The sequence below is a fragment of the Drosophila tropicalis genome, unplaced genomic scaffold (genome assembly GCF_018151085.1).
Source record: "Drosophila tropicalis isolate 14030-0801.00 unplaced genomic scaffold, ASM1815108v1 contig_593, whole genome shotgun sequence".
NCBI lineage: Eukaryota > Metazoa > Arthropoda > Insecta > Diptera > Drosophilidae > Drosophila > Drosophila tropicalis.
In genome coordinates, this window is record NW_027173070.1 from 5,584,950 (window position 1) to 5,610,846 (window position 25,897).

Consider the following 25,897-nt stretch of genomic DNA (forward strand, 5'->3'; position numbering starts at 1 on the left):
ACAGCGCCAAACTGTGCCGAGAATGAGAACAAGAAGAGAGCTTTGCCCTAGACTTTTGCATGCCGCCGCCGGCGCTAAAATGAAAAGCACACCAATACGGACACACACCCACACAGTCATACACATTCTCTCGCACACATAGTCACTCTGAGTCAAAGGTACATCCATACAAAGTGAGAGCAAAATGGCAGACCACAGCAGCCTACACACTAACCTGACCCAAGGCAAAGAACAGCAAAAACAACAAGAAGGATACCTGAGTGAGGCACAGTGGGGCGAAAGGTATTCGCAAAGCAAAATTGTACAAAGGTAGTTTAAACTAAAAGTAAAGTGAAGGCAAATTTAAAGGAGAATTGATTCGTAGAACAGAGTCAAGGGTCGAATTCCAAACTCCCACAATATATATAGTATTATCGGCTACAGTAAATTGTTCCACCATCACGTATACGCAGGATATGCCATATGAGCAAAGAGTAATTAGAATGAGCAAAATAATTACATATACTTTTCATTCATTTTAATATTGTAAAATCGGAAAACTAATCAGAACATTCTGATCTTCTAAATCAAATTTCCTAAAATATTATTAATTCCATAAAAGAATACTTTTTAACGCCAATTTTGGTTTCTAAAAATAAATGTATTGTTTGACGCTGAGCTAAAAAAAAAAAAGCTAAACTAGTTAGAAACATTTTTTATAAAAGTTAAGGTTAAATTGCCAAATTTGATTCATGCTAATGAACAGAAGATAGCCAAAGATACAATTGATATTTTATTTTGATCTTACAATTAGAGAAGAGCTTAATTTGATTACTTTTCGCTAGTTCCTAGTTGATAATTGATCAACTAGTTAATCAAATTAGCATTTTCAACCACTGTGTATTATCAAAGGGCACAACAACTTGTGGCTCTGTGGGTGAAAGCTTCTCTAAGCTTCAATGTGTGGGTGTGCCGCTAGAGAGCGAATTCGGAGAGCATTCTATGTGTGAGTGGCGAAGCTTTAACTGAGACCGGCATTTGTGTTTGCTTCTTCTCTGTCTCTCTCTATCTCTCTTTCTATCTATCTTTTGCACTTTTTACTTTTTTTGTTTTGAATTTCTTTTTTTTTTTTCTTTGGTATTAGCATTCAATTGACGCTGTGCTGGTTGCACTTACCTGTCAACTGCAATTGACAATCAAATTGAATGGGCCGTTAAATGGGTTTTGTCTACTCTTCACGAACAATCTGAAACCTAGACCACACAAATGTTGGTTGCCCGCCAAAAAGGGCATATAAGAACTGAGAGAGAAATGCATCTAAAACTGAATTCGATTTCACAAAAGCCAATTAAAAAGTGTTCCAATTACAATTTGCTTACAATTTTTCCAAGTTTTCACATATTTTGGAAAAATCTTTCGTAAAATACATATTTAGAATTCCAGATATAATAGAATACTCATATATGTATGTATATGATACATATATATATGTAAATGATATGCTCTCAATATATTCTTTTTTTTTATCCTACATAATCCAAGGAGTTCCTATTTAGTATTTTATTTTTCACAAACACAAGAAGATTTATTTAAGATTTTTAAATCAGTTTTAAAACTCTCAATACAATTTCGATGCTTTTTAACAAACGCAAAACTTTTTAATAAATTTTTATTTATTTTAATTTTATTTGAGAGTTTTTGTTTAAAGAAGAGAAATGTGGAAATAATTTTGTTGATCTTTTATTAAGGTTTTTCTTTTTGTAATTTTTAGAATTTAGATATTAAATTTACAAAGTTTAGTTTTTAAGGGACATTCTACTAGTCTAACCTTGAATAAATTGCACAACTTTTTATGCAATTCATTTCGCTTGAGATGGGCGCCACATTTGACAGTAGTTCAGCTGCTGCTGCTCGTGATGCTTCTCTTGCAGTGGACACTTGAAATCCTTGGCAAATTGCTGAATATTTTTCACGCTCACATTGACACGCACATCGTCCATATCATGGCCCAGGACTGGAGGCAATGAACCGCAAAAGAATTGCGCAAAACTCAAATAGAACAATTGTGGTGCTAGAAATTCACTTTCAAATTCATACGGACGATACTCAAAGAGCTGGGAGTCATGCTGTAGACCAAAGAAGCTATCATATGCCAACTGCAAGCCATTCAGATCCGCCAGTCGTTCCTTTAGTGATGCAAATGGTGTTTCAGCTGCACATTGTAAAGAGTTTTGAAACAAGTCACTTTGCCTTATTTGCCATCCCAGAGGGGATTCATTGCCCAACGAATCGTAGAGTATACCTTCCTGTTCAAAGGCATGACTTAGCTCATGTCCGAGAATAAAACCCATTAAACTTTGTACAAAGATTGGATGCTGACGGTGATCGTATAGAGGCCATTGCAGGAATATCAAGGGCACAATCAGAGTATTTCTTTCATTCTCATAATAAGGAGAAGTACGTGCCTTTGTCACATCATCGTTGACATAATATTGAGAGAGTTGAAGGCGAGATTCATTGACTAAGAGGGCAGCATGTTGCAGATGGGTTCGCAGAGACAAAGCCTGTTCCAGATTCTTTATAAAATGGAAATCGCTAAAGTTGACTCTTCTATAATGATTATTGTAATATTCAGATGACTTCTCTTCAGGCAAATTGCCCAATTTTAACTTCATAGCGTTCAGTTTACTTCTCACATAAGTTAATTCCTCTGAATTTAACTGCAAACGATTGGCTTCAATATATTTGCGAAATGTTCCTCTTAAACTTGCAAATATCTCCTCCATCTTTTGAGTATCTTCAATACGATTTTGATATATATATTTATTGTATATATAATTCATTCCAAGAGGCAGCAAGGCTCTCATATGATGTACACAATTTAAGTTAGTTTGATATTTCCTCAGATGCAATATTAAACGTATTTTTAGATATGGCAAAATCGTATCCAATGATTTAGCTTTTAAAAGATTACCCAATTCCTTCAAACAGTCCAACTGACTGACTTCAAAGCGTAGATCAGAACGTTTGAGATCATTTTCCTTAAGGTCAAGGAGTTCTTGAAAATATATCTGCCAATCAATTTGTGGTATTTCCTCTATTAATTCCTCTAGGGACCAGGAATACGTATCCCTATCTTCGTAACATTTTTCTTGTAGGTTTCTAGTGGAGTTCAAGACATTTCTAACTGTTTGCGTTTCTGGTGCATCGCTGGCTAGCTCCAAGAGCAATCTCGGGCTAAAAGTATTTGCCTCGGACATCTTTAGTTGTATTATTGGCTTTGACGAATCATTATAAGCCACATCAACTTGTTCATGCAGAAAGACATCATTTAAGCCATATTTCCTCAACTTTGCTACATACCATTCCCAACTATTTGTGGTTGGAGTTAATATATTCATCAGTTCAGTTGGCTGGTAATTCGTTTTCGGAGCATTTATACAAGCCTTGTAATAGCTTCTCATTTGGCCAACTAAATATGGTGCCTCCATTTCATAATCCTTGAGATTGTTAGCTTCAAAGAACTCCTCCATCTTTTGGGTATACTTAAGCTCCACGCGCTGGAAATTGTCAATGTATTCAGAGTGATGGGAAAATGAGCCACAGGCGTAAGACCAGAAATTAGAGCACGGTGATATAGTTTTATTTAGATTTTTATGTATCTCCAAAGCTGTCAAACGATTTATATCCATTTCATTGATTCCCATTACCACGTTGGGCAGTAGAAACCCGCTTAGAATTATTAATAAACTTGTCATGATTATTCCACTTTTTAAACTGCAAAAAAAAACAAACAAATGATTGAATGTTATCTGGGGGGAGAGCTTTGGCATCTCATTGATCTCATTGCATTGGAGCTTTAGGCAAGGGGAATGGCCGGAACATACCTACGTAAAGCTATAGCCCATTTACATGATCTATAGTCAAACGATTCATTCATCAATCCCTCAAAATTAACCATAACCAAAGAAACATATGTATGAATTTGAACTTATCATAATTCATTGAGAGGAGTAAGGTGTTCTCTCCTTAGATTCTATATGAATCGAAATACATTTCTTCCTTTCGGTTTTGCATTTTGTTGTGCTTGTTTATGCAATTTATTGAATATGCCTAAATGTTTGGTTATAAACAAATTTTATAATTTCAAATTTACACATTAGTTGTTGCTAAGTTCTTTTTTGTTTTTGTTTTGCATAAAATACAGTAAAAATCACCTAAGATGATGATCGATTCATTCTTCACACTGTGATCTTAAAATCTACTTAAACAAAATAGTTGGTTTTAAACATTTTTTTTTCTACTTTTTAAATTTTTGTTTTTTACTGGCATTGGCGCCGGTTTTTGATTTTTTCAATTGTCCCAATTGTTTGGATTTTTGCTTAAGTTTATTTTCCTTCTTGATGGGTTTGCCCTCCAGCAAAGGCACTTCATCAATGGCCACACGTGGAGCCTTTGCTAACTTTTGCGATAGCTTTGCCTCATTTTTGTTGACTTTTGCTGGTGGTTTTTGCTGCTGCTTTTGGGGTTTTTCTATGCCATTTGTTTGTGTTGTTTCTTGAGCCTTTTTCTGTACGTTCTTTTGGCCATTTAATTGAGTTTTCTGTGGCGTTGTTTGACCATTTATTGGCTTCTTTTCCGCTAATTGTTTTTTTGCCTTTTTGTCTGCTTGAGGTGGCTTCTTGTCGCTCTTCTCTGCTTGTTGTGGTTTTTTATCATTCTTCTCTGTTTGTTGTGACTTTTTATCGTTGTTCTCAGCTTGTTGTTGCTTCTTCGCCTTCTTCGTTTGTGGTTCATTTTTATCCTTTTGTTCTGCATCAGGTTTTGGTTTCTTATTTACCTTGACGGGCTTCTCAAACACCTTGGCCACGTATTTCGATTTACTCTGTTCCAACTTCTTCTTCTTCAAGTCCAATTCCACTTCGGTAAGGAGAGGTTTGCCCGCTCGTTTGCCTCCCTTCTGGGAAATTTCTCCCTCTGGAAGCTCCGCCTTTTCTTTCTCCTCCTTTTCCTCTGATTCGTTTTGCTCTGTCTCGTTTTCGATGGCCTGATCTAATTGCTTTTCATCTTCTTCCTGCTGCTCCTTGGTTATGGGTATAGTATTGGAGAACTTCTTCAATTTGGCCACATAGAAACCATCCATATTATGTGTATGAGGATAATAACGTCTGGTTAGATTTAGGCTTGGATGGAATCGATGTTGCCGGAAGTTGACAAATCCCTCTACTCCAAAGTCTAGTCCAGTCGGAACCAATTTTACATTCCTCTTCTTTAACGCATAATCGATGACCCATTCATTCTCTTCGGGCAGAACCGAGCAAGTGGAGTAAACTATATAGCCACCACTAGACGATTTAGCATCGACACAATCAATGGCAGTGAGCAGTAGTTTCCTCTGAAGATTGTAACAACGCTGAACATCAACATCCGATTTAGTAGTCTTAACACTAGGATCTTTGGATACCACACCAGTTCCTGTGCACGGCGCATCGAGCAAGACTCGATCGAACCCGGTCATTATGTTTCGGAATTTAGTGCCATTCTCACAGCTGACCACCGCATTGACAATGCCCAAACGATGGAAATTGGCCACAATGGCCTTAATACGATCGCGATTCGAATCGTTGGCAAACAGAACTCCAGTATTCTTCATAATGGCTGCAATATGTGATCCCTTGCCTCCTGGAGCCGAACACATGTCCAATATACGTTCATTTTCCTGGGGAGCCAAGGCCATTACGGGCAACATGGAAGAGGCTCCTTGAATCATATAATGACCAGCCAAATACTCAGGAGTAGCGCCCAGTGGCACCTGGGAATTGAACACCACCAGCCCGACTTTAGTCCATTTGCCCAACGGATCTAGATTCACGCCCCGATTGATCAACGCTCCAGCCAGATCACGACGACGCGTCTTTAAAGAATTCGTGCGTATGGTCAAAGGACGGGCCACCTCGGAGGCTTCTAAATATTCCATTAGTTCGTTTAGTGGGAACATATCCATTAGCTTTTCCATAAGGAATTCATTGTAGCTATAGTAGAGGCAAAGATCGTGCCGTAGAAGATCAATATATTCACTTCTCGCGCGATCGGCTTGACGATATTTTTTAAAATCTGATAAAACCAAGGTGACATCTTTAATTCGTTGCATGACTTCTTGGATAGTGAGTTCCTTTTGCTCGTCGTCTTCTGGTGATGGTAACTGAAAGATCTCTTGTTGATCCACTGTCATTTGGAACTCATCCTCAGCCAGTTTATCCTCTTCAGCTTGGCGTTTCTTTAGCTTTTTGTTTGCTCGCTCTATGGGCAGCTTATCGTCATCTTCATCCTCTTCATCTTCATCATCATCCTCTTCGTTGCTGTCGCCTTCTTCGTCTCCTGACACATCAAAATCATCATCGGAGTTTGCCTCATCATCTTCATCGTCATCGAGATCATCTAGATTACCGATTTGGGCATCATCAGACTCCTCTTCGGATTCCTCTTGCTCGGATCCCTCAACAGCTTCCTCCTCAGACTCCTCCTCTTCCCCGGACTCCACCTCTTCTTCTTCGGACTCCTCTTCAGATTCCGGCTCTGCTGCCTTTTTCTGCTGCTTCTTTTTGGGTTTCAGCCAATCATCATTGTCATCCGTATAGCCTGTAGCCGGTACCAACTGTGGCACTTCCTCATCTGAGGAATCCACCTGCTCCTCAATTTCCTCATCTTCTGGCTCACTGTCACTATTATATTTTTTTTGCCGGCGAGGCTGTGGCTGTTGTCCTTTTGCCCTCTTCTCCTGCAGCTTAGCCTTTTGCACTACTTTCTTTTGTTCACGCTTCACAAAACGTTGCTTCTGACGATGCGTCAACTTCTTATCCTCCTCCTCCTGTGGAGCTACAAGAACAACATTTTTTTTATCGGGTAAAATAATTTAAAAATACCTTGAGAACTTACCAAATGTCGGCTTGCGAAAAGTGGGTGGTCCTTGCTTACGGGCTTTGCGTCCAGGTCCCTTCTTTTGCTTCTCACTATATTCAGCTTTTCGGCCCATTTTATATTAAATTAAATGTCAAAAATTTAAAATTAAACAACTAAAAACGTGAGCGCAATATTCCACGTGCGCTTAGCATAGAGATGGTAAGGCGGCGTCTATCGACTTATCGTTGGATATCTGGCGGAATTTCTACAATGCTGGTCATACAGCTAGCGAGAACTAGCTCAAAAAAGGCTAAATATTTGTTTTATTATTATGTTGAATATTGGTTAACTCTAAGAGCCGCTCTACCCACAAAAATCATCTGTCCACAGGATATTTTTGGACCGAAATGATTCAAATCGAGAGAGACTAAATTAAAATATATGATTGGAAAATCATCATGGAATTACGGCGAACCCAGAGAAAAAAACCCAACTGAGCATCACTGAAAGACATCGGTATTTGCGGAATCTCAAACAACAACAACTAATAAAATAAAACGTGAAAATGTAAATAAAATTATAATATAATGGATATAGCCAAAATCGATCTAAGCGTTGAGGCACTAATTGGCTCCCTGGTGGCACTGAGTGTAATCTTCGCTTTCTGTCGCATCATTCTTTCCGATGATGCTGTAGTTTGTATTTCCCGAAAATCACGTCACAGTTGGAAATCGATAAGAATACTGGAACAGGTGAGACACGAATCCGAAGGGAGAGCTTTTAATCACTTGTTGCCCACCCACGCAAACTTTTCATCAATGTTTTCCTCTATGCCCTTCTTAGGCCTGCTTCTGTAATGTATGTGAGATTTTGTTGACGCCATCGGCGGGATTATTTTGCGATTGCTGCGGCTTGTGCACCCACTCAACACCGCAATGTCAACGTCAGGCCGATCGGGATTTTCGCTGCAAGGACAAATGCTTGCGCAATTCAAAATCCGTGCAACACTTATGGGTGCATGGCAACTTGCCAATGAATGTCAATTGTTCGACATGTGGCGAGGAAGTGGATCATCATACGGCCACCTGCACAGATACGGATCCAGAGCCTGGCCTAGATGGCTGGCGGTGTGCCTGGTGTCAGCGTTGCTATCACAACAATTGCTATAAAAAGTTGGATTTGTCCACTTCCTGTGATTTGGGCGAATTCAAGGACATGATTTTTCCGCCATATTCCATTGTGGCAGCGCGGACACGAGAATCGATGCGTTTGCATTTGACTGCGATACATCCGCCGGATATAGAGAACTGGGAGCCACTGCTAGTGATAGCAAATACAAAATCTGGCAGCAGTACAGGAGCTAATGTCCTATCGCTGCTAAGAGGTTATCTCAATCCTTTGCAGGTCATGGAACTGGGCTCACGGGGGCCCCAGGATGCTTTACAATGGGTGGCCAAGGCTAGTCCGCGTCCCTGTCGCATACTAGTGGCCGGTGGCGATGGTACCATCGGTTGGGTAATGAATACCATATATGCTCTGCAAATCAAACCGCAACCATCGGTGGCCATCATGCCGCTGGGCACTGGCAATGACTTGTCACGCGTCTTGGGCTGGGGCCCAGAGCCTCCTTCGGATCTTGATCCTGTGAAGATATTGCGCAGCATTCGCCGTGCCCGTTCCGTTAATTTGGATCGTTATGATTTGCAAATCGAAAAATTACACTATCGTCTGCCCATCCAGAGACATCCGACGAAGACCATTCATGTCTACAACTATTTTAGTGTGGGAGTCGATGCTTATATTACCTATAATTTCCATAAGACGCGGGAGTCGCGTTTCTATCTGCTTAGCAGTCGCATTTTCAATAAGGTAGGGAGTATTCTTAAATACCTCTAAGCTGTTCCTTACTATATATTTTTGTTTCCTTTCTCTAGATGTTGTACTTCTGCTTTGGCACTCAGCAAGTGATGCAGCCGGATTGCGAACGGATTAACCAAAAGCTCATCTTGCATTTGGATAACAAGCTCATCGATTTGCCTGAGCTGCAGGCCCTAGTCTTTCTCAACATCGACTCGTGGGGGGCAGGATGCAAACTCTGCGAACTAAGCAATTCCACCGAGGGCGAAGTGCGTTGGCAAAACTCCATTTCGGATGGTGTTATGGAAGTCTTTGGTATTGTCTCCTCCTTTCACATAGCCCAATTACAGTGCAATATAAGTAAACCAGTGCGCATTGGTCAGGCCAAACAGATACGTTTACAAGTCAATGCCACCGTTCCCATGCAGGCCGATGGTGAGCCTTGGATGCAATCACCAGCAGATATACGTCTACAGGCCAGAAGTCAAGCTAGGGTTCTCAAACTAGAGTCGGAACCCAAGAGCAGGAACAGCAGCAACTAAATGAATTTAAATCTCTTCTCCTTAGTGTGCCAGCGTCTCAGAAAGAATAACTATGTACTTACCCTTCTCCTAATATTATTTTCTTACTTGGCAGAGCAAAACCTAAGTCAAATTCCTACGAGAATCTCTTAAAGGATTTGTTTTTCTAATCGAATATTGTTTTTTACAACAATTTTAGTGCTTAAATTTAAAATGACTAAGTCAACGGTTTCCAACTGATTTATAGGATTTTGATTTATTTTCAAGTTTTGTTTTTTTATAATATTCAAAGTTATAAGTCCATGTTTAAAAGTCTTGTAATATATAATGAATTATATTCCATAATAATTCTAAAATTTCATATTTTAGGTCAATTCAATTCGTCTTTAAAGACAAGTAAGTTCAGCTTAATCTCTTTATAACTTTTAAATTGCAACGACTAAAAACAGACACTTTTTAGTTGCTGCTAAAATAGAGCATCTAATTTAACTTGGCTGATAAAAAAAATGGTAAAATTTGCAGAATAATCTGAGAACTTTTTGTCACAAATACATCATATTGTAATAAGTTGTAATTATTTTCGGACAATATTAAGAGTGACTCCTTGATATTTCCGCTTATATTAGCTCAACTATTCATCCTTATCCAGCGCGATGGATCTTCTAACATAGGTTTCTTGAAAATAATGGAAACCAACTTCAATTTATAGAATCTCCATCTTTTTAAAAGGAGATTCGGGAACTAATATATTTCTTTATCCGCCTTAACATTAGTAAACTATTTACACTGTTGATAGCCTTAGTGTTTTAAATTGCAAAGATACATTCAAAAACTCGGCATGATAATGCGATCTTTGGAGCTTGAACTATTGAATTAAAAAACAAAACTATTTGTGTAATTTAAAAGAAAATTGAATTGACCATAAATAGGAAATGAATTCAAAATATTTGTTTTCTTAAATCATCTGAAATTGAACCTAAAAAAAGTTACTCCCAAGTGTGAAATGTTTAATAATTAATGATTCAAGTTGCTACTGCTAGAAGTTTCTATATGATTTGAATAGACCGATCCACAAACATATACACACATTTATGTAAAAGTGTATACCTTGATAAGAGTTATGTTTGTTTAATTACATAAAGATCGAGAAGTTTCCCTGACATTTGAACCCCTATTTTCGGAGAGTAACAAATCGATTATAGATTAAGCTCTTAGCCAAATTTAATGTAGTTAAACATGCTAGTCCCAAAACGATATGAATGCAAAAGAAATTCAAAATAAATGATAAGTAAAAAATCCATTTAAAGGAAATCCACTTTATTCTTTTCCAAAAAATTTAAAATATAATTAAATGTTTGACTGGTTGTTATAGTTTAGTAGAACCACCAAATAATAATATGTGTACAATTATGATGAAGATAATTTTTTGTTTCTGGTAGGTGCTACCACATTTTTTTTTTGTTTGCTGTTTTTCTTGGGTGTCTCTTTCGAAAGGCGGGTGTGTTTAATGTAACGAAATCAAATTCCCATTGAAGTGGGGGGGCGACTCCACACTCTAGAGCATGGTCAACTCCATAATGGCATTGACTATGTCATTATTGTTGTTCTTGAGAGCCTTAATGGCCTTTGCCCTCGTTGTATTCGCCTGTGTGATGACTAACTCAATGTCCTTCTCATCCACGCCAGTGTCATCGACTTCTTCCTCATCTTCCTCGGCTATGGGAGCCACTGAAGTGCTAGCACCGCTTGCACTATCCACAGCACCGGTTGTTTCCGGTGCCTTGAATTTCTCGGCGGCAGCCACCTGGGCCTGTTGCGACAAATCTTCGATCTTAGCCTCACCGAAGACAATGTAGGTATCGCTATGGGGATTCTTGTACACATCGGGGTTGTTGATCACAAACAGAATGTTCTTCGATTTGCGAATGGTAACCCGGTTAACACCTTGGATCTGCTTCAGGCCCAATTTCAGCATGATTTTGCGGGCTTTTTTCTCGCCGCGTGACTGCTTGGCCTTGGATACCAAGTCGATGGGCAAGCCTGTTGCACCGCCACCCAACTGTGTGGTGGCGCCACCCGCCTCTTCCAAAGCGGGAATGCCGCCATCTGAATCGCTATCGCTGCCATCATCCTCGACGCGAACATCCTCTGCCGCCAACTTGGTGGCCTCAGCGGAGGTGGAGGGAGCAGCCTCGCTCTTAATTTCAGTCAACTCGGGCATTATGAATCTGCAAATGATTGATAAGGTAAGTCACGCATCGACTATAAGAAAAATCAAACACAGCTGGAGGTCGTTTTTTTTTCCGGCTACCAATTGATTTTTTCAATCAAATATTTTGTCTATTTTACTAGAGAGTTTAGGCCCAAGAACTCTGTCATAACATGTATGGGTATTAAAACACGAAAACTTTGACAGTTTCATTACATTTTATGTGGAGATGGTTTACGAATTTTAAGAATTATTTACCTTTTAGCAAAATGCAGGAAACGCGAGCCGCAATTATTCTTCACGAAAAGAGTGACCAGTCGACGGCACTATCGATGTATCGATGTTTTCTTCACATTGTCATCGATACTTAATGACAATTATCGATGTTTTTTTAGTTATGGTAGACAGTGGTGTAGACGGGGTGCGCGGTGTTATAGCACGACAAACTTTAAAAAATTTAACTACTGCCGAAATCAAATACATTTGTCTATAGAACTGTCACTCTGGAAACTTTTTTTGCAATAGCTTAAACTGGCATTAGCTATCGACCCACAATAGGATCTTAAACAAAGTAAAAGATAAAATTCTAATTCAAAGGTAAAACTGTCCGTTAATTCAAATATTGACCAATCTTCTATTGTATTGATTATTTATTTGTTGTATAACGTATTTGATGAACACTTCAGGCCATATGCAAATAAAGACCCATTAATTACTAAATAAACCATGCTTACCCCTTAACTAGGAATGAAAACTGTAATTACTTTCCAATTTCCAATTATGAATTGTATAAACAATTGCCTTCTCTGCCAATACACTTAATTACAGTACAAAAACGGGCTAGAAATAAAAAGGGTAGCAAAATGACACAATTATCCATAGGTCGAGTGGTTCGAGTGGGCGTGTCAAATTGTTTGTTGTTGGGTAAACACTGGACAGGCATCGTGTGTTTGCGGTCAAGAGGAACATATGTTAAACTTCACAATAAATACATATAGAAAAAGAGACAGAGAAAGCAGAGAACAATTTAAAATGTCAATGAATTTCGAATTTCAAATTTGAATTTTTCATTAGTGAAAAGCAAAAAAAACATACATATATACAAATGTGCTCAGTCTTAATTATTTTTTGATTTTTACTGGGGAGCATTTTGTGCGCATTTTATTATCTTGCCAGCTTGCCCAAATATTTCAATTATTTGCAACAATTTGTCAGTAAATAATTTCGATTTGTGTCTTGTCTTGCAAAGGCGAAAAAGAAATGTAAAAAACGCGCTGGCGCAGACAGACACTCAAGGGGAGAGAGAGAGAGAGAAGGAATGAAATGGAGTCTGTATCTGTTGGCTATAACCATCTCCAATCCCATTCCCATCCCATTCCCCATTCCCGGGGTGTCAACAGTGGTCTGATTTATTCGAGCACATGAAACGCTTCGTTGCATTTCGTTAATTTGCCCGTTTTCCGCTGGCTAAAGCAGAAAAAAGAAACAAGATATATAGTCATATTTAGAAACTATATAGACACACACACTCTTGGTATCTCTATCTGCATCTGCAATTGTGTATTGTTTGACAGCGAGCCAAAAAGAAATAAGAAATTCAAATATTTGTTTTGCTTTTCATCATAAAATTATCAAACGAAGCGCTTAATTATATTGTAATTTATGCAATTGTTATAAACAAAACGAAGAATTAACCAAAGACAAAATCAAGCAAAAATCAAAACGAACGAATAACAAAATGTTTTCCTTTGTAATTTGCTCGTAAAATATTTCAAACACTCAAACGTGACTGTTAACCACAAAAAAAAATAAAAATAAATAAATAAAATGAAATTATTTATTAATTTAATTGGCCATCAGACAAGTTTTTATTAACAAAAGGCCAAGCCAAACCCCCCAAAAATATTCGCTCAATTATGGCCAATTACCCATACATACATATGCAAATATTCAATCAGTTAAGCACCTGGTCTGACCTGGGTTGGAAAAAAAAAGTGTGAAAAAATATATGAAATGAATATTAATTTATGCCATTTCCGATTTGCTTATAAAGAATCCAAATATGTGGCTAATATCAATAATTTTTCACAAAAATCATGGATAAGTCCCGATTCACTAGCGAATCGTAATACAAGATACCTCTATTTTAAGTCTAAAAGTTTCTTCAAACTTTTCCAATACTATTTCCAAAACAAGTGTATTAAATATTTAATATCTAAACATTTGCTTTTAGCTTTTTAAGTTTTGTTTTCTAATTATATTTCCAAGACATAAACAAACACTCTTAAAAACTTTACTTTGAATTTATTGAACACTTTATTAGATTTAAAAGATTTCAGTATTTATAGATCTATTATAATCTTCCATCTATAATCTATAACTAAGTGCTTAGAATTGATTCATACCAAATCCTAAAAGATCCATCTTGGCTTCTTTTCTATTATAAAATTTTTTTTAAAAATAATTTGATTTTAATAATTTAAAAGTACTTGTTATTCAAATAGACCATCGAACAAATACGTAAATATCTTGTAAATGATATTCCAGAGGACCTCTAAAAATGAGGTAACTCATTCAATATCTTAGGTATGAATATACATACATCTGTATTTGAGAAGATTATAGATGGATAAGTATATAAAAAGATTGTTTAAGAATATATAGCATATATTTAAATGACTAACATTGACGTCTTTCAGTTTACAGTTTCAAAAATTCACACCAACTTACATGACCTTATTAATTGAGGTACATATATGTATCTCGAAAATATTTATTGAATTTCCATTAAACAGTGACAACGACCTTTGAAAATCCAAAAATTTAACTAAATAAGTAACCTAAATGACTTGAACTTCTTAAGGAGTTTGCTGCAGGTGCTGAGGTGTTCAGATGGTCTAGAATATTATAGAATTTAAGCCTTCATTCTCTAGTGTTTTGCCTAATGATGCTTAACGGAAAGCAAGTGAACGAACGAACAAGCTAACCAACTGTCGTCACACCCACTTGAAACTGATGATTTTGAATTTAAATTGGTCACTAATATGCCTCACGAGATACTACGAGGAGGGGGGTTAAGACGTCGAGAGAGGGGAGTCCACCACTCCACTAGCATATACACATAGTTAATGGCAGGGCGGTCTGGCAATGGGTCTTGGGTCTGGTTATATAGTCTGTGGGTAGTCTGATTATAGCGCGACTCGAGCAGAACTCAATTAGGTAAGAGCAGCCACTAAAGAAAGAGAAGCAGGTGGCGAGGGCAGGGGACAAAACTGGTTCGCTGTGACGGCAATTAGCCCGAGTCAACCAATGGCAGAGCTCGAGGAAAACATGTCATGCGCCATATTGAAATAAGGGCGGAGCCAATGAGTCGTTTGGTTGTTTTCGGTGGTGACTCTTGGGTGCCCCGGTCTGAGTACGTGTACGTGATGTTCCGTTCAGTTGCTCGCCGATCTTTGAACGGTTCACTGCGTTAGTTTCTTTGCGTCGCGTTGGGAACAAAATAATTTGATATCAACTTTTGTCGATTGGGAAAATGGAAAAACTGGAACGCCCTGAGGCGATAGCAACGGTGGGAGCATCGCTTCCAGCATTGACTACGGATAATACGAGTAAAATGGTTAGTAAACCATTTCTGAAACCCTTCTCCATAGAGAGTCTGATAGCCCATCAAACGACATCGACGACGGCGGCAACGTCATCATCTGCATCATCTTCGCCACCTGCCCTGACATCTCCATCTCCTGCCGAGGAGCAGCAGGAGCTCAATGCTCGGGCCATGGTGGCCAGTTCTGCCTTGGGTTTAACCCAATTTCCCTTGTATAATCCCTGGCTACATGGCTATTTTGCCCAGAATCATGAGCGATTAACCCATTTGATTGCCGGCGGTTGTTATCCCACACCAAATGGAACCTCAGTGCCGGCTCCACCGCATGCACCACCACCTGCGCCACCACAAACAGTCTTGGACAAACCTCATGCCTTGGACACTCGTTTCCTGCCCTTCAATTCGAGTGCAGCTCCAACGGATCTGAGCTATCGCCGCTTGGCAGAGCTTATGAATCAGGAATACGTTCACAATTTAACTGTCCAAGCTCGTCTGCAGCATATGGCTTCGGCCAGACTTCAGGATGAGCATCACCATCAGCAGCAACATCAGCAGCATCAACATCAGCATCCGGGTCATTCCCATTTGGAGGCCACTCATAGTCAAGCCTCCCACTCCTCTCCCTCCAAATCAAATAGTCACAGTCCCATTGAACCTGCTCTGGATGTGGGCATGGATGAGGATTACGAATGCAGTGGAGATTCATGCAGTGACATAAGTCTGACCATGTCCCCAAGAAATTACAATAGTGAAATGGACAAATCACGTAATGGAGGTGGGTAACCAATTAGCAAAACAAAAAAATCAATCGGGAATTATCCAAAGAAGGGTAGAATAGAAAAATCAATTTTTTAAAAGAAAAAAGTTATGGATTTTTCTTTTTTCCTTAATTCATTCTTGATCTTCTTTGATATTTGATATTTCTTCTTACAAAAATGGAATTAGCTGGTATGAAACTGAATTCAAAGTACAGTTTATCTACAGAAGAATTAATATTCTTACTCTTAAAAATCTTCTTTCATAATCAAGTTAATCAAAGTTAATCAGAAGGTTAATTTCATAATGGAAAATAGTATAAATATATTAATAATATGAACAGGGGAAGAACTAGTTTTCATCATATTGCAGTATTGAAGAAAGTAATTACATACAATGAAAATGGTTTAATTTTTATCCGATTTTCATTAAAAACATCTCATTTAACTTCCACATAAATCATACTTTAAGATCGCCAAGTCGAAGAATTTAAAAACAGGAACAAAAGTTACAAGTATTAAGCATGCAATTTTTGGGCTAAATTAAAAGTTGGTGGCTAACAGTTTTTCTTGGTTTAACTAAACATATAATTTTTCCAAGAGCTCATTTATGAGATGTGTTGAAAATTTAGCCCTTAACATTAAAATGATCTTAAAAGAAAACGGCTTGGACTAAGTTGATTAAGGTTATGACACATTATCTAAATACAATGACTTAATCAAAGCCATTAATTGACACGTTAAAAAATTTTAAAATACGACAAAGCAAATGATACGAATTTCCTATTGTATAAAGCACTGGATCCATAAAGCACTGGATCGTGTTTTATATATGGACTAAGTCGCACTGGATCGGCTGAAATTTTTTTGATTTATAATATTAGACAAACGAAATGTTTCAACGGCAATAATCATTTTTTATATGGGTACTAAAACTCATAGATATTATGGCTATAAAATCTGATATTTCATAGGATATCAGCTTTCAGGACTAGAAAGAACTAGAGTTTTTGAGGCATTGCTAATGAAATCTCATAAACTGGGTTTCCGAATTACTTTCTACCAAATGATTATATTAATTCTAGAAAGATATTCAAAAAATTTTTATTGCGGTTTTAAAAAGAGAATTCAAGGGTCAAAATTGGCCATATTTCATAGTCCTAGATTCGTGTCTGATTAAACGGTATATGCTGAAAATACTAATAGATTTGATGACTGGAATTGTTAAATGTTTTACCCTCAAAAATGCGACTTCTTTAAAGAGCCATTTATGCTTACTCTTTGAAGTTTATAAGAATTTCAAACAAAATGTATCAAAGTAGATATAAAAATTTAAGATTTTATTCAACATTTTTTGAATGGTTTAACAGAAGAACAAACTTAATTAGTTGCAGATTTAGAAAAGGATATCGAATCTCTCCCTGGTGGGATGGTGTTCATTATAGTCACTCATATTCCTGTCCAGTTTTGTCATATTTTCGTATCTGGTAAAGTGCTTTGTGTCATGGTAATTAAAATGCTCTTGGTCATAATCGGAATTAGCATAAAACGCATTAAGACCCAATGTTTGATGTCAATCAAAAATAACTGTGTGTTTGTGTGTGTGTGTGACTCTGTTTCAAAAACTTTTCAACTCTTCAACTCAATCTGGACCGAAGACAACAATAATAGCCATCAAAATGGGGCTGACATTTTGACAAACGTTACGATTTAAGGCTAACCGCAGCGAACAACATCATTTCAAGTCCTCCTCGTAATGAATACCAATGTCTTGTATTTTTGGGGGTGCATTTAATTCAATTCAATTTGGCCCATCGAAAGCGCAACAAATTTTCATTTAATATATTCATAACTCTGAGCAACACACACTCCAAAGATGGAGAAGTGGGTGAGGTTCTATCCTATATAAATCAGTGACAGCAGCGTCCTTACTTGAAGCGTGTAAGTGTTAAAAAATCGCTTAACCGAAACTCAAGTTTAACCCAGACCCTGTGATGATGAGGGGTAGTTACCCTTGTGCCCAACATCCTCCCACCCTTCCTTCATTCATGTTTCACACATCTTATGCCAATGACTCGTTTAGCTTTCACGCTCAACTAACAACATAAAGATTAAGTTTCAAGTGTCGTTTTTTTTCGTTTGCATCTGCTTCTGTAGTCCCTGCCCAGTTATAAATAAATATTTGTATCTTTAACCACATACAAAAACTTATGACACAGGCCATTTACTCCAGAAGTTGGCAATTGGAACTTGTTAGGGCCCCCCCCTTCCGAATGCTTAATGGCCATTAACTTAAGAGGAGAAAACAGGATGTGACAGTTCAGACAACAACAAAACAAATGACATCAATTTCAATTTGTTATAGTTTCAAAAATCTCCACTCAACCTAAATAACTTATTTTCAAGAACGACAAATTCCGTTTCAAAAAAAAAAGGAGAGGAGAACATGTGCTTTTTCTCAAGAGGAGATCCTGAGATCATCTTGATTGTTAGACAGATATTGCAACTAACTTTAAATCGTTTAATTAAGTAAGCTAGATCTGGCATGATTTTAAATGATTTAGAGTTTATACCATTTCAGTAATATTAAAAGGTATAAAAGTGAAAGGCAATTTCACACTCTCCCAACTAAATGGTTGAGCAGGTGCTGATTCTTAGCATTTTAGAGGATATCTAAGATTTCAATTAAAATTGCATAATAACAGCTAGTACATCGCAAATCCGCCCTTTTAAGACGTCAAAAGTGACAAAAGGAAATATAAGAAATTTTTCAATCTTAGGAACAATATTTTACCTCCTGAACTGACAATATTTTCGATAACCCCTCAAAATCTATATCATCGGTCGTCTGGATGGGCTTTATTTAGTTGTAATTCCCAACTTGTATTTGCCTTTAAAGTATTAAAGTATTATTTTAATCTTTAGCTTTTCAAAAGTTCTCGAGACTCCATTATAAGTAGATGTAACCTGACGGCCTATTATTATTATAGACAAAGAAAAGATAATACAAGTGCTAAGGATAGGCTATTAGTTTATAATGTGTCTTATATTTACCAAAATTCCTTGCCTTACAGCCTATACAAATTCGGATAGCGAAGATTGCAGCGATGATGAGGGTGGCCTTCATTCCCGACATGATAACTCCGGCGGCGGAGGCAGTGGCCGAGACGGAGGCAAAGACTCTCAGGGCGGGAATGGTGGCTCCAAATCCCGACGACGACGAACAGCCTTTACCTCCGAACAATTGCTGGAGTTGGAAAGAGAATTTCATGCCAAAAAGTATCTTAGCCTAACCGAACGTAGTCAAATAGCGACCAGTTTAAAACTGAGTGAAGTACAGGTAGCTACCCATGGAAATTTTATTCATTTTGGGTCTCTCTTAATGATCTTTCAATTTGACAGGTGAAAATCTGGTTTCAAAATCGTCGTGCTAAATGGAAACGTGTTAAGGCCGGCCTAACGTCACATGGCCTGGGTCGGAATGGTGTGACAAGTGGCACCAAAATTGTAGTGCCCATACCGGTGCATGTCAATCGATTTGCGGTTCGTTCCCAACATCAGCAGCTGGAGAAAATGTGCCTAAGCGGTCCCAAACCGGATCTGCGTAAGAAGCTAACCTCAACGGAAATGATTAGCGGTTTTGAAAAGTTTAATGGCGGCGGCACGACTGGAAATGGAGCTTCAAATGGAGTGGGAGGAGGTGGAGGGGGCGGTGGCGGTGGTGGTGTGGGTACCAATGCTCCTCCTCCCATTAGTTTGGCCTTGGGTGTTAATCTTGCTCGAAGTATTTATTGAGTTTTGAATACTTTTCTGTTGAAAACATTTAGTTTTTTCTTTTCTTTTGTAAATAAACCAAAACGAAACTTAAGTAAAGTCGATTATATACTTATACATACATATATGAATTTCTTGAATTATTTCCAGGCTCTAGTTGTAAGTCCTGACACCCCATTTGAACCATGGGCACTCCAATGTCAATTGGCCTAATTAAACTGGCCATTTAGGCAATTTACTACGGACCCAAGAGGCCCTAAAAGTAGCTTCACTGTGACTAATTTTTCTAATTTAACGCACCAAATTGTCACAAATAAGCAGAGTGTCAGAGTGGGAACGGCAGAAAGGGAGAGTGTTTGACAGAGGGCACAACAATCACTCCAGGTGTCTCACGTGTCACGCCTCTTCTAATATCGATGTCGATCCTGATTTCGATCCATACTTTCTCTGGCTCTCTTTCAATGTGTGTGTGTGTGTGTGTGTGTGAATTTTTTAATTACATTTACCAACTTATTGGCCAACTCTATATGACAATTGACTTTTGTGTGCTAAACCCCTCTATGTACCCCTGCCCATGTCCCCCTTCCCTGTTCCTAATTGTAGCTAAAAACCCACCCTGGAGCCCGGAGCCACTGGATACACCCTTCCATACGTATTCCGACGTATTCTGTTTGCAGCTTTGTATTTTTTTTTTTTTTTCCTCTTTGGGACACGCCTCCGAGCATGAGTTTTTATTATTGCAACACTTTGCAGGCAATTTGTTGCCGGCTGCTGCTGCTGAGGCAGGGGGCTCAATCTGAATCTGAATTGCGGCAAATGTACAAAGTGTTGAGGCTGCTGCGACAAAAGAGCAGTCATCCATTGTGGTTCGGCTTTGAGGATACAAACGAATGACCTACACTATAATATACGAGATTTTTGAAAATCAACCACATTAGGATAACACAAGGGAGAAAGAAGACTAGTCTCAGATCTAGGTCATTGTCAGCCAGAAGTTCAATGGGAATAGAGAACTGGATCCTAAATCCTATATCTTATTTCATAGATCCAACTTTCTGTATGCTATACTACACCAAAAGTTAAAACTTGGAATTGGATTCTGATTGATTTACTTTGTTTTAACTTAACACTTTAATTAGGAGAGAGTTTTGAATAATGGTATGAATTGTAAGTTATAGATATAGATTCTTAATTCAAGTAATCAACAATGTGTCTTTAAATGTTTGTTGGTAAAAGCGTTAAATCTTATAAGGATATAAAGCCGCAGTAGCTGATCCGAGCTTGGATTAGTTATATAATTCTTTTTCGATACGAAAGATCCTTGAATATTTAGCCTTAAATGAGGTAGATGAAGTCCAAAGCAAATCGCGCAAGGTGTTTATACCAATTTATTGATTCTCTACTCTACAAGAATCTTCTAGATTCTCCCAATGAAACAAGATTTATATCAAGTTATATGTACAGGATATATGTATATCTGATATATCGAGTTTCAGAATTAATCAAGAAATTATCATTTTTTTCTTCCTTTAAGAACTTGAGCTTAAAGTAATCCCTTAATAATTAATCTCTTTTATGAAAGGAAGAATTTTAAAAGAATTTATTTGGATTTGATAAGGATTCCAAATGGGTTGAAAATAAAAAGCTTAAAGTATAGAAATCACTATAAAGTCTCGTCTGTATTAAATAAAACGTTTTAAGAACTATTGTAAGTATTTAGCATTTTAGCAAATTTAATATTGTGAGGTGACTTAAAGGCAGATCTATTGATATTTTCTCGTGATTTTACGTCGAGTAGCTCATTTCGAATTCGTTGTGGCTGTCGTTTTACTCAATCCCCTTCTCTGGTGCTGCTGCTGCCATCAGTCACCATCAGAATATCTCTCTGTGTATGTGACAATGATCCTGGTTGCCAGTTCTTCGTTTTGCTGCTGCTCCGCCTCCTTTGCTTTTTCCCCCTTCCCTTTTTGGTGTTGTTGTAAATTATATTGCCATTAATTATATGCGGATTTATAAAGCCTTCGTTAAGTAGTTAAACAACCATAATGCCCGACAGCAGCACGACGTTAAAAATCACTTTAAAATCATTAAAAATCAAAAAGGGAGATATGCGAATAAATTTACCCAAAGGCAGGAAAACTGTTGTCCTAGTCCAACCAGGATGCCAGTTTGCCAGGGTGCGTGGTGGTTTTTGTATAGTTGAAAATGGAAGCCAAGCAATTTCACATAAATCAAATGGCTAAACATTTTTGTTCTCGACCTGTCATAATTTGTCAAAAAGGGCCAAGGGCACGCCCATTTTTGTGCAAAGTTTTAAAAGGCAAACACATGTCTCGCACAGGACTCTGAAAAAGTCTTCTATGTATGCACGGCGGAGTCTTCAAAGCGATCGGGGCCTCATTAAAGTTTTGCACTTGTCACAAGTCAAAGTCAAATCCAAAAAGAAAGAAACCATTTTCTAGATGGACAATCAGCGCGGCAATCAAATGGTAATGTAAATGATTTCTAAATGAGCAAATTGAAAAGGGCAAGGGATTTGTGGATGGTTGATGAGGGGGTTGGGAGGGTTCGTAGCTCCATGTGGCATGGTATGCCATCTGTCATCGGGCACCCAAAGCTTGTCGTGTTTGAAATTCTGTTGAAGCAGAAGTAAAAAACAACAAAAAAATGCACTCACGCACCTGAATCGATAATCAGAGAGAAGGCCTCCAATATTCAGATATCCCAGACAGCCGATCAGCTACCGGGGATTGGGGATCCGTCGGCATGGCAATGCAGTTTGTCTTATGTCTCTACCATTCATTCATTATTTTTGTTTTCTGTTGTTGTTGTTGAATTAATTAATTACAATTTTATGATTTTATTAATTTCCAAAAAGAAATGCAAGTAACGCAATGTTCTGGCTGTCGCCTCATGTCCATAACCAAGTCTACATAAAATACCATCAACAGAGGCGTCGCAGGAGCAGTTGGGGTAAAATTAAGGGAAAATAGACCAATTAAAATATCTATTATATTAATAAAACACCAAAATGTTCTATTAATTTAAAATAAGTATTAGTTATAACGACTCAAATCTTCTCTTAATGTAAAAAAAGCTGCCAAATATTATATAAACGACTGTCTCACAACTCCCAAACTTATGAAAAGGCTCCTCAATATTCCTTTATTACTCCCTAAGCGTAAAAAAAGTGTCTCACAACTCCCAAACATTCTGACAATGTATAGATCAGTGTCTCACAACTCCCAAAATTTCATAAAATTGGAATAAAGTGTCGCACAAATTCTTTTATTAGTCTGAAATTGTAAAAATATCAGACCTAAAGTTAATAAATCCATCTCACAACTCTTAAATTTCCCCTTCATGTAAATGAGGCCTAACTTGCAACTTCCAAATACTTTTTTTAATATCAACAAAAGGTAATTTTATGATAAACTGACTCAGAGCTCCTAAAGGTCCTTAAATGAAATTGAAGTCTGTCTCACAACTCCCAATTTATGTTCTAATACATTAAACTTTATCTTAGAACTCTCCATTCATCCTCAATTTAAATTAATACAAATTTCTATTTAGTCGGGCTCTAGAAGATGCTGCTTAAAGTTTACTTTGGTAAATATTACAATGGAAGAACTAGAGGATATTTCTAGTTTCTACTCTAGATAGATTCTAGATTCTACATAGGTATAGAGTTAGTTCGGTTAGTTTCATCAATGCTTTTGTTCATCATAAACTTTCCTACACTGAGGTCGAGTTACGGATCTTATCTAATCAAACAATAAAAGTCCCACTTTTTCCGTTCCTTCAGTTAAGATCCTTTTGCTACCTGCGCCCATGCATAGCCGTACATTCATGTCGCTGACAGTGTTCATATCCAAATGTTTGTTTGTTTGTGTGTGTAGCTTGTGTGTGTGTCATCATTCATCGTATTCCAATTCCCATGGCTTATGGGCACGTACCTTCCCATACACATCGCGCTGATGATACTGGTAATAATAATGAATGTAAATTGCCCAACGAATGAACGATTTAATGTCTTAATTTTTTTATTTATCATACATTTTCCAAAGCACATCTCCCCATGCCCCACCTCAACCCATTGCCACCACCCCCTGCCCCTGTATACACCCAACAACAAAGAAAACAATTTGAAAATAATTATTATGATTATTCACTTTGATTCATCGCTTGGATTTGCCGCCAAATGCAGTGAAAATGGGATAGGAAAAATTATTTAAATTCATAAACGAAAATATTTTATAAACGAGATTTTCACAGGCGACCGACAGCCAAGGGGAAGGCATTTATCAAACAAATATGTCAAAAATATTTCGTGTACCGAAGCTAATTAAATACAAATTCATATATTTCTAATACTTAAAGACCAATTACAGCGATTTTTCTTAGAAAAATATTAGAACCGGGTGTCGACGAGTCTGAGTTTAAGGCGGCAAAGAAACTTACTCAAAAGACTTTCGAATGAATATTTAAATCGGTTGCTCGCAGACTAGAGAAAGTCACGAAGTATTTGAATGTTTGGGATAGAACATAGACTAGATATGGCGGAAATCTATAAAAGGATAACGGTGGAACGTTGAAAAATTAGTTTGAGATTGTTTTTCTTTTCACTTACTTGAAATTTAATGATAGAAAATTTTTGTCTGGAAAACTTTTCGTCTTAATATATCAGGGGTTCTTCTTGAAAGTTTGTCTGATGAATCCATATGGGACGGATTAAGAAAATCTAATCAACAATGAGTACTAAAAGCTGATTATAGAGAAGAAACTATACAAATGTGCCAGGCATTTGGTCGAAAAGATCGTATCCTGCACGGACTCAGAAATTTGAAATTTTGCGATCCGTGTATAAGGAACCACGATATATAATGATATATGAGATATATGTACATACATTTATGTTTAGGTACAGGGACGAAATCAGGGAGGAATAGTTTGGGGATGATATTTGTTTAAACATCGGCCAATGGTGAATCTTAGCATCAACGTAAGGTAGAAGATGTGTCAGTTTAGACCCGGTGCTCTCCAATCCTGGTGCATTTGGTTATTTTTCTACAAAAATATCATAGAAACTTTATTGGAATAAATTGTTGAAACATAGCTTTGCTTAAGGACTTATTTTAACATACTAATGGCGACTTGGTCTATATAATTTCATTACCTTTCATACTTCTGCAGATCGGGAGTACATATGTAAAACAATTTTTGAGACCCCCCACTTAGACACAGCTCTCATTTTGCATAATTTCGGCATTGAGGATTAAACATTGTTCCCGAACAATTAATCATGACACTTCCGGCTTTGAGGTAGACCTAAAACCGAGACCACAAATAACACTCGATGGCTGGTAATAAACCAAATTTCGTTCAGTGCACGTTTCACCCAAAAAGAAAACTGAGAAAAAAACGAAAACGAACCCGCTGAGTGTGTGTGGGCTACTTCGCGGGAGAGATCATTTAGGATGAGTTACGAGACCTAGAGACTTGGTACGTGATCACATTTAAAGGACACACGTTTCAGATCACAATCGTTAGATAATTGATAAAAGTGTTTAGATAATTTTTCAGAGTCTAAGCGTTGGCTGCTGTTTAAGTAATTGATATTCCAGTTTCCAAAAGTGTCCCCCCCCGCTGAGTCGAAAAGGCGAAGCGACGGACGCAATTTATGCCACAGCATCCGGGCACGAATGCCACACCCACACTGCCACCCACACACATGTATGTGTGTGTGTGTGTGTGTGTATGTGCGGTGATTTGGTGAGTTGGCAAAATAAAAATCATAAAAAAGGACACACACACAAAAAGAAGATGTTTCCCCCTCCTCCGCACCATAAACACGCAAAAAGCAAAAGCAAATCATCATCATATGGCCAAGCGTTTCTTTGGGGATTCTTCCAGCTGCAACGCCCACCACAACAAAGAGAGAGAGAGAGCGAGCGAGAGAGAGAGGCAGAAAGAGCGAATGGAATAGCCATAGACAGACAGACGTCCTCAGTCTGGACTCGCTCTAGTTCCGCCCCCTGACTTCCGGCCACGTAAAGTGCTAACTTTGCTCTGCCACGGTTCGTTTTTTTTCTTTCCTTTCTGCCTGTGGTTATAAGTTCAAACTCTCATCTAATGTGGCTCTCAGTGTTAGTGTTGCTTCTGTGGCTTGTGTGTCCATAATTACAAAATCCACCCACTGCCCCTTGGTTTTGGCATAAAAAAGAAAGAAAGAAAAAAACTAGAAGCTCAAATGTGATGACGTAGTTCCGTTGTGGCACACAACAAACTGAATTGT

General features: G+C 37.8%; 5 protein-coding genes across 5 annotated transcripts; 2 read left to right on the plus strand and 3 right to left on the minus strand.

The window, feature by feature from the left end:
* Positions 1–1,712: 1,712 nt before the first annotated feature.
* Positions 1,713–3,734, minus strand: Nepl10 (Neprilysin-like 10). The gene has a single exon (XM_068290843.1). The coding sequence runs from the start codon at positions 3,684–3,686 to the stop codon at positions 1,839–1,841; it is 1,848 nt and encodes a 615-aa protein (XP_068146944.1). The 5' UTR covers positions 3,687–3,734; the 3' UTR covers positions 1,713–1,838.
* A 308-nt stretch (positions 3,735–4,042) lies between these two features.
* On the minus strand, positions 4,043–7,107 carry LOC137578084 (uncharacterized). The gene is made up of 2 exons (XM_068291732.1): positions 6,916–7,107; positions 4,043–6,855 (listed from the first exon to the last, which is right to left on the minus strand). Exons 1-2 carry the CDS (start codon positions 7,010–7,012, stop codon positions 4,280–4,282), a joined length of 2,673 nt encoding a protein of 890 aa, XP_068147833.1. The 5' UTR covers positions 7,013–7,107; the 3' UTR covers positions 4,043–4,279.
* A 269-nt stretch (positions 7,108–7,376) lies between these two features.
* On the plus strand, positions 7,377–10,557 carry Dgkepsilon (diacylglycerol kinase epsilon). The gene is made up of 3 exons (XM_068291733.1): positions 7,377–7,631; positions 7,723–8,748; positions 8,814–10,557. Exons 1-3 carry the CDS (start codon positions 7,467–7,469, stop codon positions 9,276–9,278), a joined length of 1,656 nt encoding a protein of 551 aa, XP_068147834.1. The 5' UTR covers positions 7,377–7,466; the 3' UTR covers positions 9,279–10,557.
* Nacalpha (nascent polypeptide associated complex protein alpha subunit) lies at positions 10,554–11,817 on the minus strand. Its single transcript, XM_068291734.1, has 2 exons — positions 11,725–11,817; positions 10,554–11,485 (listed from the first exon to the last, which is right to left on the minus strand). The coding sequence occupies exon 2, from the start codon at positions 11,476–11,478 to the stop codon at positions 10,813–10,815; it is 666 nt and encodes a 221-aa protein (XP_068147835.1). The 5' UTR covers positions 11,479–11,485; positions 11,725–11,817; the 3' UTR covers positions 10,554–10,812.
* Positions 11,818–14,927: 3,110 nt separating this feature from the next.
* On the plus strand, positions 14,928–19,623 carry unpg (unplugged). Its single transcript, XM_068291589.1, has 3 exons — positions 14,928–15,848; positions 18,903–19,168; positions 19,231–19,623. Exons 1-3 carry the CDS (start codon positions 15,002–15,004, stop codon positions 19,621–19,623), a joined length of 1,506 nt encoding a protein of 501 aa, XP_068147690.1. The 5' UTR covers positions 14,928–15,001.
* The last annotated feature ends 6,274 nt before the right edge of the window (positions 19,624–25,897 follow it).